The sequence below is a fragment of the Lepidochelys kempii genome, chromosome 1 (assembly GCF_965140265.1).
Source record: "Lepidochelys kempii isolate rLepKem1 chromosome 1, rLepKem1.hap2, whole genome shotgun sequence".
Lineage (NCBI taxonomy): Eukaryota > Metazoa > Chordata > Testudines > Cheloniidae > Lepidochelys > Lepidochelys kempii.
This window is the reverse complement of record NC_133256.1, coordinates 186,764,921-186,779,602: the sequence shown is the minus strand read 5'-3', so window position 1 is coordinate 186,779,602 and position 14,682 is coordinate 186,764,921. Positions and strand designations below refer to the sequence as shown.

The window sequence follows — 14,682 nt, the reverse complement described above, 5'->3', positions numbered from 1 at the left end:
AAATACCCACACCTTTTGTCACAGAGAAAGCATACAAGACATACAGATCCATGCAAAAATAATAAACATCTTTGCACAAATACCCTCCCTCCAGTGTCCTCACTGCTCCGAGGTGGCCTTTGGGATTTACTGTCCCTGCTCGTCCTGTCCAGTCTTCCCTTCTTCTGGTTGGTGAGAGAGAGCTTCCAAGAGAAGAACGTGTCCTTTTGTACTTTCCAGTCCCCTCTAACAGGTGATCTTCCAGGCCAGCCTCAAAGCCTCCCTTAGGTTATCAAGGTCCCCATTAGGGAATCCTTTGCTTGGTTACAATCCACCTGAGGTCCAGACTAGATGAAAACTCTTTTCTTGCAGGTAGGCCATCCTCTGCAACATAATGGGTATGCTGCACAGGACAAAGTCAGTCATGTTTAACAATCCTTATTCACTCTTTTGTCTTCTCACTCACTTGTCTTCACTTGTCAACTTCGCTTGTCAACACCCTTGGAATTCCAGTCCAAGATTGAGGCAAAAAGACAACAGGCAGAGTACAGCCACACAACCAAATGGTGCTCACAAAACAAAATGGAGTTTGTAGTTTGATATAAATACATTCAGACATATAGTTAATTGTTACACTCACACAGCTGGTTGTATGTTGTTTATTCACTAACATCTTCACAGAGATGACAAAATAATGAATGCAGAGACTGGAGCAGAGGCTAATTAGAGAAAATGTGTGGTTCTGACATGGAAAAACAGTTTTATCCTTCATGAAGCCCATTAATGTCATAGAATCTATTACATCTATATAGAAAAAGTGAGCTGTTTTAACCCACAGGACATTAAAGATAATACGATCAGGTTTAAAATGTACAAATCAACATACAAAAACACAAAGGCATAGCATGAGAGGCTAAATTCAATAATTTATCACCAAATTGCAAGGGTTTTCTGTTGCTGTTTGTAGACAAAACTAAAGATAAATACAAACCTGGAAATTCAATATCTGGGTTGAGCTAAACTTGAAAAGTTTGGATTTTATTGTGTCTGATTTGAATTTCAGTATAGTTCATTTCACTATTAATCACCCCAACCACATTATATTTTTATATGTTGCTTTTTTGTAGTTGCTCATAAGATACAATCTTTCAAAAATTTGTTATCTATAAATCTCTGTAAATTCAGAATAGGTAGACCTTGTAATCAAAGTAGCTTATGATGTCATGAACCTCTATAGAAAACTTAAAGTGCATTTATTCTGTGTATGACAACCATTTTAACTAAAACTGTTTGCTCTTTAAAAAGATGCCAGTGGTACATAAAGGCCAAAATGAAGTCTGAAGAAAAAAGAAGGGCTCATTTGCAAAATGGACATTGTAAGTAATACAACATCATGTTATTTAATGCCTATGTCGCATTTTCAGTGAAAGTTATGTATTTTCTCTATACATTTTTACCCTGACCCTGTAATTTAATCCAGGTGGACAAACCCCTTCGTTTGTGGAGACCCACACTGTAGGATCAAGGCCTCTCTTGTTATCTGTGTAGCCTCTTTGCAAAAGTTGACTGAAAAACTTGCATTTATTCTACTGAGCAAGTTTGCAAGGGAAAAGGTCCATCGTCTTTTGGATTTCAACATTCACACTTTTTGTCAGTTTTCCAGGCTTGCCTGTGAATTCACAACTGCTCTGTATTATATTATTCTTTATGAAGTGATTATCAATAGATTCTGCTCCTGTGGTGCATGCAGTTTACATGCGTGAGATCGGACACTTTTGATTAGCAGTGCAGTCCTGCGGTCATTGTTCAAGTAGACTCCTCATACCCACCTCCATGCAAATAGACTACTGCTTGTTAGTCAGTCTGAGTGAAATCTGTGTGGACAATCACTGAGAAAAGAACAGTTATTCTACCCTGTAGTAGCTGTGGTTGTTTGAGGTCTGTTATCAACATAGATTTCACAACCTGCCCTCCTTCCCAATTACTGCTCAGTCCTTCTCTTATGGGATTCTATATTGATGAAGGAACTATGGAGCTGTTGGGCCTACTCTACCGTTTATGCTCTGAGGTGCAGAGGCACGGGGTACTGAGGTGCAGGTACTGCCCCAATGGATACTGCTAGCCCAAAAGAATCTGACCTTGCACACCTGGGGCACATGTGCAACAAAGGTGGAATCTCTATGGGCAATAGATCTCAAAACACCATAGTTCCTATAGGGCAAGTAACCATTCTCTTTGTGGTGGTTTCCCACTTCTACTGGGAAACATGACAAATTGGATGTGCCAAAAATAAACATTAACAGTATTCTATCTGTGTATTTACCATTTCCAGTGTTTCCATATTGGTACTGTCTTCCTTAATGGTAATACACTGCCTTCCACATGTGTTAACAGTAACAAAATCATTGATACTGATGATGTATAGTAGTATTACATGAAATACTAAAATGGAGATTCAATATTTTTCTGCTGAAGAGCTACTTTTTCCCAATGCAGCAAATTATCTTTAAATTAATTAAATTATCTCCAAATCTGAAGAATAGGGGCTGAGTATTCAATTGAAGGATTCATATATGCACATTTAATTATAACCTTCCTTAATTTTATCATCTTATTTACTAAAGTGCCCGATTCTTCCACTTATCTTACTCATAATCCCACTGAATATTTACTATACTGCTTGCCTGGTAATGTAGTACTTTACGTAAGGGTAGCAGAATCAGGCCCCAAATTATAAACCACCCTTTGGAAAGCAGGATGGGAGTTCGGGGGTGGAGGTTTTTATCTTTGAATGAATGAATATTCATGATGGTGCAAGGTATTGGATTAGCAGAACTGGAGACTGAAGTCATCTATTAATCCAAATATAAACTTCCACGCATGCTGCCCTACTTCTCCAGTGTCGCTCAAGCCCACGTAGAAAGACCACCTCTATGTGGGGAGGGTATTGTTACTTCCATATTCGTTCAATCTCTGTCAGCTCTAAAGCTGCCAACAAGCACGCCAACTGTTGTACATGTTTGGCCACCCATTCATTTTACATAGGCTACAATGTAATTAGCAATCGGTTGCTAATAATTTTCAGTCACTATTGACCTAGTCCAGATTGTGTCTGTCATCTTAAATATGAAAGGCTTAATATCCCATCACTAATGCACTGAACCATCTGTTCACTACATTTTTTAAAGTTAATATTGGTTATAGCATGGGAATGTTTGTTGAAGGATTTTTGACTAAAACGTAAGTAAAATCTTCCTTTCTTTCCAGTGCGCTTCCCAGGAATAAAAACGTATATTGATCCAGACACATATGAAGACCCATCTCTTGCTGTCCATGAGTTTGCAAAGGAGATAGATCCTTCAAGAATTCGTATTGAGAGAGTTATAGGGGCAGGTAAAAGCATGCAGATTTACAAAAATATTAATAATTGTCTCCCCTAGACATAGGGAAACTTCCTTACTCAACTTGAAGTCATATGGTGGCAATCAAATACTGTATCAAATGTGGGCAGAGTTTCCCAACAGGCAAGGACACTCTGGGACAGGTCTCACCCACAGTGCTAAAGGTGCAGCAAGAATGGCAATAGAAGTCTTTCCTGTCCTGCTGATGTAGAAAAATGGATGGGCTACCCATTCTTTTGAAGAGTCTAGAAGAATAAAATGGGAACTAATTGCTCCCTCAAGACCAGGAAAGTGTGGATGATAAAGGTCATTGCGCTGCCTCCAGAAGAAGAGTCCAGATTGATGGCAGTGGTAATCTGCGTCTCTTAGCTTCTCCACTGAAAGTTGGGGGCCAGTCCTCGGATTCTTCTTTGCTGTACAGTGGAGGGAGGACAGCAAACACTACAAGTAGAAGTTCAGTCCTCCCTCCATAAGTTGGCTAGGGTTATCTAGGGTTGTTGAGTCTTCAGAGAGCAGTACACTCTGACTTTAGGGAAGGGTGGCTGAACATTTATAAGAAAAGATTGTGACAGATGTATAGTCTTTGCAAATATTTTGCTGTATTCTAAAGTTTAATTAAAAGACAAAGTAAAAAGGGTTCCTACCTGGTCTGGTGGGGAAGATTGACAGATAAATCTAGTGGTGCCTGTCTTTATTTCCACATCCAGACAGACAGACTCCAAGAAAATACAAACAGAGGCATGAAGATAACCTATTCCTATTAAAAGGGACACTGTAGGACAAGTAGGTATGGAAAAAGTAAGTATGACATTCACCAAGTAACAGGAAAAAAACAAAATCAGTGCTGTTTGGCAAACTATGTGTCACTGAGGCCACATTTTGCTCTATCATCTGACATAGATTAGATATATCCCAAATGATATTCAGTTTGCCAAGTACTGCCAGTACGCGAATACAGTTTGCACTATTTTTGCAAAGGTTAATTTTCCTCACACCTCTTTCAGAGTTCCCTCTGAGTCTATCTTTCAGAAGATTCATGAACACAAGGCTTTTGACTGACAGAGTTAAATCTATCTTCCCTTCCAGAATCATAAAACCTTTATTTTCTTTCTTTGAGAGTGTGCAGAATACAGCAAAATCTCTATGAAGACTATAAAAACAGAGCCCAGGGTTTTGGAATGTTTCCACTTATTGGTCACACAAACATGCTCATTTATTTTAAATTCTACGTTTTCTTCTAAATGGTCTAATTCTTAGTTGGCCTTGGAAAGATAGTCCCAAAACTTGTCAAGATGCGCAGAATGTGCTAGTTTTATTGCACATGAAGTTTTGTTGAATTTTCTTTTCTGATTTCATTTCATGTTGACTTTCATGCCTTTAGTTTCACTTCAGAATGCAAACTGAAATTCAGCCAAGATTACAGTTTCGTCTGATTTCAGGCTGACACCATGCACTGAGGTTCATATGGGATGGGATTTTCCAAAATGCCTAAAGATATGAAGAGCACAACTCAATTGAAACTCAATGGGATTCATGCTCCTAACTCTCTTATGTGCTTTTTGAAAATTCCACCCTTTGCTTCCAAATTAAATCATCATCTCACCATGCTTTGTTCACAACTCAGTCCAGGTTCACTGAAAAGTTTGCAAAATCTGACCCAAATCCAGGTAGATGATATTCTTCCAATGTAGTGGTTTTGTTGTGAAAGCATTGCACAGCTTCTTTTCATCTATGTGGTATGTACTGCCATGAAACTGCATCAAATTTCTGATGGGGGATGGGATGTACAACAGATATTAATGGAACTAGGTGAGAAACAGTCCTCCACAGGTACATCTAAGACAGAAGGCTAACCTTAGCCACATAAGGCTAACCTGAGCACCTTAGCACTTAGCAGAATGTTTTTTCTCCCATAGAAATGAATTCATTTTACTAAGGTGGATAAGTATTATTATCCTCATTTTACAGATGGAAAAACTAGGCAGTAAGGGTATGTCTACACTGGGAGTTTTCAGTCCTTTCCCCACAACTGGACTGCCACTCATGTAGTTTTACCTGAGCAAGTTTAATTGATTCTGGACCATTGAGGTATAGATAGGCCACAGAACTTCCCTTTAAAATAATTCCTACAGCAGACTTTTAAAAACATGTCCAAACTTGATCTAAACATTGTCAGTTATGCAGAATCCACCATGAGCCTTGGTAAATTGTTCCAATAGTTAATTACTCTCACCATTAAAAATTTATATTTTATTTCTGGTCTGAATTCTCTAGCTTCAAATTGCAGCCATTGGATTGTCTTATAACTTTCTCTGCTAGATTGAAGAGCCCCTTATTAAATGTGTTCCCCTATTAGGTACTTATAGACTGTTATCAAGCCACCCTTTAGCCTTCTAGAGTTGTTAAGATAAATAGATTGAACTCCTTGAGTCTATCATTATAAGGCTTGTTTCTAATCCTTTAATCATTCTTTTGGCTCTTCTATGAACCATCTTCAACTTATCAACATCCTTTTTGAATTGTGGGCACCAGTGGAGCTCCTGTGCCAAAAATAATGGTAAAATAACCTCTTTACTCTTACTTAAGATGCTTGTTTATGCATCCCAGCATTGCATTAGCCCTTTCGCTCACAGCATCACACTGGGAGCTATGTTTAGCTGATCATCCACCATGACCCCCGCCAAAAATGTTCATAGTCACTGCTTCTCAGAATAGAGTCCCTCATCCTGTAAATATGGCCTACATTCTTTGTTCCCAGATGTATACATTTAACCATATTAAAACACAGATTGTTTGCTTGTGCCCAGTTTACCAAGCAATCAAGACTGCTCTGCCTCAGTGACTTGGCCTCTTCATTATTTACCACTCCCACAATTTTTAAAGTCATCTGCAAACTTTAGCAGTGGTGATTTTGTTTTTTAACATAAAGATGTTAAATAGCACAGGGACAAGAACCAATCACTGCGGGACCCCACTGGAAGCAGACCCACTCAATGATTATTCCCTGTTTACAGTTGCATTTTGAGACCTATCATTTGACCAGTTTTTAATCCATTTAATTTGTCTGTTAATTTTAAATTATTCTACTTTTTTAGTCAAAATGTTGTGCCCAGTCAAACGTCTTACAGAAGTCTGAGTATATTACATCAACATTACCTTTATCAATCAAACTTGTAATCTCATCAAAAAAAGATATCTAGTTTGACAGAATCTATTTTCCATAAACCCATGTTTATTTGCATTAATTATGTTAGCCTTCTTTAGTTCTTTATTAATCGAGTCCTATATAGCCACTCCATTATCTGGCCCGGGATCGATGTCAGGCCGACAGCCCTAAAATTACTCAGGAGAGCTAGGAATGGAACATAGATCTCCCAGCTCTTAGTACTGTGTCCTGTGCAGTGGCTCACTCTGCCTTCTGCCAAGGTACTCATAAACAATTAGGCTACTGCAGATTAGCATTCAGGCACAGTAGCTGACGCTGAGATACCCAATTCTGTACACCTTTTATTTGAGATTAGAATCTGTCTGTAAAGTCTCTGCTAGTTAAAAGGGTAGGAAGTGTAAGGTCACTTCAATATAAGTCACCTGCACAGGAACACAGATTGACACTGCAGTGGACTAAAGTCTTTTAAAACAGTATTATTCTTTTACGTATTTGGGAAAGTGTCTAGTTAGGGTTGCAGAAATGATACCCGAGAGTCAATGTATGTAAAATGATCACAATGAAAAATATTTAAAGAACTGCTCAATATATGATATATAGTTTTCCCAGTTACAGAGCCCTTCCAGACTATAGATAGCCACCACTTGTAGCTTTTACTGGCATGCCAGCCTGAGCGGGAATATCTACACTGCTATTTTTAGCCCCATAGCACAACCCCCGCTAGCCTGAATCAGTTGCCCTCGGCTCTCAGACTCACTCTTGTGGGTCTTTTTTGCAATGTAGGCAATGTTTTGGTTCCAACTGAATTGCATGTACGATGTCTTGTGAATATCATCTTAGTACCTGCTAAATCCTTATGGCACTTCTTGCAAGAGACATTCAATTAATTTTTCTTACAGAATATATTTTTAATGAATAAAATGGGGAAGGTCATAGTATTGAGCTAGTTGACAATGACAGTATGTTTGCAGAGCTTCATCTTCTCTGAACATCTTAAAATATTGTGGATGATTCATGTTACACTGAAAAAAAAAACAGGCTGTTAATCTGGAAAGTTTCCACCAGAGAAAGATGAGTCAGAGCAGGGCATAATTATGTTCAAACTCTCAGATTCTAAGAAGTATAGAGGTCAGGCACTTGAAAGGAATTGGAAAATTCTTTTATTTGGGGGAAATGCATACTGTTAAATTTCCCGATCTGAGCTCAATCACTCAACCAGACAGAGTGATTGAATGCTCCTAGAAACACTTTTCTACATAGGAAAATGTTGAGACTTTGGTGCTGTGCCCATAATGCTCCTGTATACCATTAAACTCTGAAAATCTCTGTGGAGGGAAGCTCAACTGAAAAAATACAGAGGATGAAATTGGGTTTAGTTCCTAGCAGTTAACCTGATGAGATCTGCGCTGTTGTTACACAGCAATGCAGTATCTAAGGAACACTCCTCCTGGTGCATGATGTGCTTGCTTTTAGACAGTGGTAGGCCCCAAACCAAAATGGAGTCACATGTGCTAACTTTTCCTTAACACTGTCAGACATAAAAATATGAGCATTTCCCAAAGGGAACTATGAGTCTGGCTTGAAGAACTGTGGTTTATAATATTTATTTCTGCAAAGTTCCATTCATTGTTTTATTGATATACTACAATGGTAGATGCAATGATGATTCGGAAATGTTAATAGGTTTGTCTTTCCTTAAGAGTCTCTTCTCTTTATACAGTAGAACAAGATTCAGTGATTTATTCATATCCTATTTGAGTATTGCCCTTACACTCCAAAGATGAAAATGTACCAGTATTTTACATAGATTTGGCCATTTTTCTCTCCAGTACACTTAGATGTGACACTCTTCTGTTGAACACACAGAAATGAATTGATGTTTTGCCTCTTTGCCCTCCCCGTGCTTAAGTGTTGTATTTCATTATCCAGGAAAATGCTACCTTTCTGCACTTCTTTTCTTATTGAAAAGCCTGTGTGAAGAGAAGGGTCCTTTCACCAGGTCCTAAATGGGTAGGGTGTCCCTATTTTATAGAGACAGTCCCGATTTTTGGGTCTTTTTCTTATATAGGCTGCTATTACCCTCCCCACCCCCACCCCTGTCCCAGTGTTTCACACTTGCTCTCTGGTCACCCTGTAAATGGGGTACAACGTGGATAAAGTAAGAGCTCCTGATAGTGAGAGGTGCTCAGGTCTGTGGTAGCATGGAAAAAATCTGGATGGTTTAGGTAGTTTTCTTTCCAGAACAATTCCATTAGTTGAGATTGAGTGGGTTCTTTATTAAGGGAAGCTATTTTTCCTCCTCTGAGTACAGATGGACTGAGACCATACATCAAAACTAAATACATTTAATGGATAGAATCTTGTAAGATTGTTTTCTTTTTAACTCAAATTTTGATGACTATACGACACAGGGTTTAAGTGTGAGTGATTTTTTCACTGTTCACTGTGCACGGAGAGTGTTTACATTCTCTGCTTATCCAGTTGTTGGCTTTTCTACTAAGACAGTTTAGTGTATCAGTGCTGGTGGTTTTGGCAGACACAGGAGTAGGAGCCACAAAATCCAGAATTCTAATTCCAGTTCTGACACTGATTCTTTGTATGGTCTTGCGCAAATCATTTAAACTTGTTGTCTTCCCCATTTTGTAAAATATGGATAATAATACCTCCCTACTTCACTAAGATGTTGTGGAGATTAATTAATGTTTGTAAAGCACCACACAATTGGTAATATTACTACAGGCCACTAGAAAGATGTCAGATGGTAAAAAAAAATAAATTTGGCTTCTTCTCACCTGAAGTAGCTGTCAGCCCCAGGGCCATTGGAGTAGTAGCTGGCAGTCCGCACTGGGGCTGCCTGAATAGCTGACTGGAGGTCAGCCCCAGACCCGCCGGAGCACCGGACCCCGGACCTGCCGGAGCAGTGGACCCCGGGCCTGCCGGAGCAGAGGCCGAGATTGGGTCAGCCCCCCTGGGGCAGGAGGTGCAGTGATCAGTCCCTGCCGCAGAAGCAGTGGCAGGGCTGGACCAGCTGCAAGCCCCTGGCAGCACTCAATTTGTCCCCCACCCCCTGGGTATTTTTAGTAAAAGTCAGGGACAGATCACGGGCTTCGGTGAATTTTTGTTTATTGCCCAAGACCTGTTCCTGACTTTTACTAAAAATACCTGTGACAGAATCTTAACTTTACTAGAAAGGCTGCACAAGTATCTTTAACTCAGCTCCACTGCACATATACATTACAATAAAGTCCTTAATTACAGGATCACATACAGTTTCTAAAATAACATGTAGCAGCTTGTAATATGTTTCCATTCTTTTTGTCTTACACTAATTTCATTCTCATAGGAGTTCTGAATACATTTATTGATTTAGGCATTTTACTTTGATAACTTCTTTTAATTCTATGGTATTTTCTTTAATAATTTTGTCAACAACTATACACAGTATAATTTATTTTCAGTCACCAGCACAGTGTTCCTTACATGCAAATTATCACTTTCTCCTTGTTATATCTAATCTACAATGTTTTACATACTGTTTACTGTAGATGTGGATTTGGTTAGATATCATTCATGAACTCTCTCTAGCACAGAATTACATGACAGAGAACTACACAATATTAGAAAATGCTATGTGTCTATGGTTCTAGAAATAAATTGTATGATAACATATTGTCTTTGAGAATCAGTATGTGATCGTGTAATTATACCATATATTGTAAAGCACATGTCCAGTGGGGCAGAATTAAAGTTGCATGTACAGCCCTAGCTACAGTATTTACAGGTTTTTTGTTCAGTTTTATAGAAAAAATTCATAACACAGAAATATTTGGTTAGACACAACCTGAATCAGGCAAGAGATCTTATCTTCTGTGCACATGTACTAATTAACCAAGTTAGCTAATTGGGTAGGTAAAGTGTAGCCTTCCTTTGCTCTCCGTGTATCCCATGCACCTCATAAGGAGACCAGTTCAGCCAAGCACTTAAGAAAATGGTTGTCCATCCAGCCCCTATTCAGCAAAGCACCTAAGCACCTATTGAGTTAAATGGGATTTAAGTACATAAAGTTAAGCACACACTTAATGTTTTGATGTATGAGAGCTAAGATGCACAATGGGAAGTACCTTGTTGCCCACCTTACCTGCTGTTCACTGAATCAGGTAAGGGGTCCTGTGGAAAATACCTTATTCTCTGTGCACATTTACTAATTAACTAAGGGTATGTCTACAACTGCAAAAAAGGTGGGATCTTAACTTGAGTTAGTTAATTTGGATTAAAATGGCAATGAAGACACAGCAACTCGGCTTTTACCTCAAGTTAGCAGCTCAAATTCAAACCAAGCCTCTTCATAGGCTTTAACTTGAGCTGCTGAGTTGCTGTGTCTTCACTGATATATTAACACAAATTGTGTAGCCCAAGCTAAGAAAACATCTTTTTTTGCAGTGCAGACCAGTGTTCTCAACGTATTTACCATCATGGGCTACATATGTAGCTCTCTATTTTATGTGGGCTGCATCCACATAGTATATCTACTATTTGAATGGGCCTGAGGATGTCAAATGGGCTGCAGCTATGTGCTGATTGGGCCACAAGCAGCCTGCAGGATGAGAACCACGAGGTGTAGACATACTCAAAAGTAGCTAAGTGTGTAGGTAAGTCACATCCATCCTTTGCTCTGAGGGTTACTAAAAAGTGCTTTTAAGCCCATACCAAATATACTGTTGATACTTGGAGGGCAGGTTTCAAGGAGTCATAAGTAAATCAAAATCAATATTCACAAAACCATCTTTTCCTCAGCAAGGGCTAGACTTCCATGTCAAATTTAAATTTCTACCCCAGCCATTTTGGTACCTCAGCCATTTTGGTACGGTTTTAAAAAAAACTTCACACACAGACAGAAGTCGTTTTAACCAGAAGAAGTATTTTTTTCATTCTCCAGTCAATATAACCTGAATTATTCATGCTCATATTTTCAATAAAATAAAATATTCTGGTAGACACAAAACATGGAAAATTTGAGCCTGAAAGAAGAAAGTTTTGGAAAATTATGACTGATATTAAGGGGTTAGGATGGAAATAGTCCCTGTCATGCCCACTCCCAAGAAAGGCAATATAAACCAGTGGAATCCAGGAAGAATGGGAGGAATTAAAAAAACTTTACAACTTGTCTTCCCCTCAACATACAGCAACAGCAGCAAACACAAAGCAGTACACTTAACAGAATGTGAACATAATCCTTGAATATTTATTATTAGATATTTTAACAACTAGCCAATGAAGATCAAGTTCAGTAGATTTTGCCACAACCAAAACAGCCAATTTGTTTTATTTTTGCATAATTTTTGAAAACCAAAAATGAGACTGCACCCTGTGTACAAGACAGCCCTCACTGGATAAGAATTCTGTTCCCTAATACTGTATAAAAGGCGTAGTGAGTTTGCTATGTGTTTTGATTGTTTTCATTTCTGAATGAGGCTGTGCCTAAAGCTCAACTCCCCAGACTATTGCCATAAGAAAGGTAGTAGCAGATTTAAACTTCCAGAATCTTTTTTCCCAGCCTCGTTGAACTCCCCAGACTATTGCCATAAGAAAGGTAGTAGCAGATTTAAACATCCAGAATCTTTTTTCCCAGCCTCGTTGTTTTGAAGGAGGGATGGAGGAGCTGTGAAGCATCCAGAAGTGCTAAATTGCCATAGGACTTATCTTCAGAGCACTTTCTGATGGCACTTCAAAGTGAAACAGCCTGAAATTAAAGTAAATCCTCTAAGTCCTCCTTCTGAAAGCAGCTAGTGCTGGGAATGATGATAGAACTTCAGGATGAAGGTTCTGCCTTCATATGTCAAGCTGGCAGAGTTGCACAATGTCATCTTTGGGCACAATTTGGGTCACAGCATTAGACCACATAGGTTATATTATCCATTGTCTTGACAATACTGGATTGCTCCCTACAGTACAGTACTTAAAAAGCCTGGCAGTGTTTGCCTGTTAGCATATGTTAATTTACGAGGAAAGACGTAAGTGGGTTCTGCTGACTTAATGAAGCAAACAACTCAGAAAGAGGAAAAGAGAGGCTCTTTTGAGAGTGAAAATCTAGGGTGTGGTTTGAATAGTCCTTATGTACCAACCTGAGGAGCTGCCAAGCTTGGGGAGAAGGCTTCAGCTGAATTTCATTATCTTATTGCTAATAAAGCCAAACTCCAGGAAGGGAATGGATTAGACTTTACACAGTATGTGGACTTTGTTGTGGAGCACATTGATAATGGCACCTGCTCATATATAGCATCATGAGTTATGAGTAATTTTTAAATCCCTCTGCAAAAGAGATACAAAAGGAGGGAGAAAAGGAACACCAGGAACAGCAGCAACAACCTTCAGCTGCAGCCTCAGAAGAGCCTCACTAGGCTATGTTGCAATTTATGAAGGAGAGTAGGGACAGCGGTCAGAATTTCTGAAGCAGATGTCCCAGGTTTGTTCCCCGAGGGATACCACCCAGGTTTTGAGGACACACCAGCCCGTGTCTGTCCAATACAGGACTGGATGAAGACTCTGAAGCATCTGCTCACATGTATATTATCTATTGTTTTCCTCAGGCTGTGTCTCAGGAGGAACAAGATCTCCCTGGGCTTTTTGGTGTAGATAGAGGTACAGAGTCTGCACTTTTCATTAGGATATCACAGAATGCTCCCTTCCCTTCCTGGTGCATTGTCTCTGTTCCTGGGCCAGTGAGGAAGGGTGGGGGATGGCATCACCTCCTCTTCTTTCTGGGTGACATGTTCCCCAAAGGGAGCGAAGGCTCAATAGAGAGAGACTATTACTGTGATTTGCTCTCACGGAATCATGAAATGGGCAGGGTCGTTTCCTTGCATATGGCACCCTGCTCACTCAACTGGGCAACCACAATCTAACCTTAGGTACCAGAGAAATAATACTTATTGGCTCTTGCTAGGCTGACTCCATGCACCATATTAAGACCAGGCAGGATTTTATTTGCATGAAAGTTGATATTATCAAGATATTTTCCCACGCAGTTTAGTTACAATAAATATAGTTGACTTTGCTAAAATGCTTACTAAGTCATTCCACTCATCCCTTAGCAGACAGCAACAGCTCCTGTTCAGATGATAAATCTGAATCCTTCTATTGAAAACTGTGCAACTAGGGCAGATATGTGGATAACACAATTTCAGCCAGATCAGATATACTGCAGAAAGTAAAATTTCCATTTGCTTTGTCTGTCGTTTGTCTGTAGTTACTTCTATAGGTGGAAACTAAAACATTCAAGATACTAAAATTCATTCACGCCTTATGGACAACAACTCTTGATATTTAAGTATTTTTAAATGAATTATGTACTTATGAAAGATGTCAGATGACACACTATCCACAGAACTTATAAAGCATGGGAAACAACACTATACACTACTCTCCTCTGACCAATGTTTTTACATCATTCTGGATGCATCACCTCTACAGGTGAGAGGAGATTTCAGTTTCCAGGGCCATTCAGTCCTTGACTCTTTGACAAGAGAGCCAATACGGATTCTAATCGTGATTGTTTTTATGATGTTAAGACTTGTCCTGGATAGAGATCAATTTTTTAAACTTTTATTTAGGTAAGAAAGAATATTAAATTACTGTAAAAACCAAAGGAAAAAATATTCTCCAACAGGAATAGAATCATGCTTTTCCTAGATCTAAGTCTGATTGCTCAAGTTTGAAGACTTTAGCTAAACAAGAGAAATGTTGACCCTGCAGCAGTAACTTGAGTATGTGTGTAATAAATAAAAGCTAAGAGCCAGAAGTCAGTGAAGTTGACATCTTTTCTTGCTCAGGGGAAAGCTGCTGCTAACTAGAAAAAACTGCAGAGTTCACTAACTGATCAGCTTTAATTATGTGCAAATGATCCTTGTTTTAGTGACACAAAACTGACTTTCCCTATTGTACAGTTGGCAGAAAGAAGTTAATTGAGCAATCCAGAAACTTGTTCTGTAGAAACCATGCAGTCCTCTCTTTCAGCTTGTCAAAAAATGATGTTATGTTTTGTTTAAAGTCAAATAGGCTTATCTAAATGCTTACCACTCTGGCAGCCAGTACAAGGTTACCATATGGGGTCAGTGCATAGGAACAAATACAGCTGCT

General features: G+C 39.1%; 1 protein-coding gene across 7 annotated transcripts in view; it reads left to right on the top strand.

Annotated features, from left to right (window-relative positions):
- The window catches only part of EPHA6 (EPH receptor A6), an 872,967-nt gene that overhangs the window by 674,492 nt on the left and 183,793 nt on the right, over nucleotides 1–14,682 (top strand). For all 7 annotated transcript variants that reach the window (XM_073305263.1, XM_073305254.1, XM_073305245.1 and 4 more), the window contains 2 exons: nucleotides 1,285–1,355; nucleotides 3,247–3,372. In XM_073305263.1, coding sequence (XP_073161364.1) covers nucleotides 1,285–1,355; nucleotides 3,247–3,372 — 197 coding nt within the window. The remainder of the gene's footprint in view (nucleotides 1–1,284; nucleotides 1,356–3,246; nucleotides 3,373–14,682) is intronic.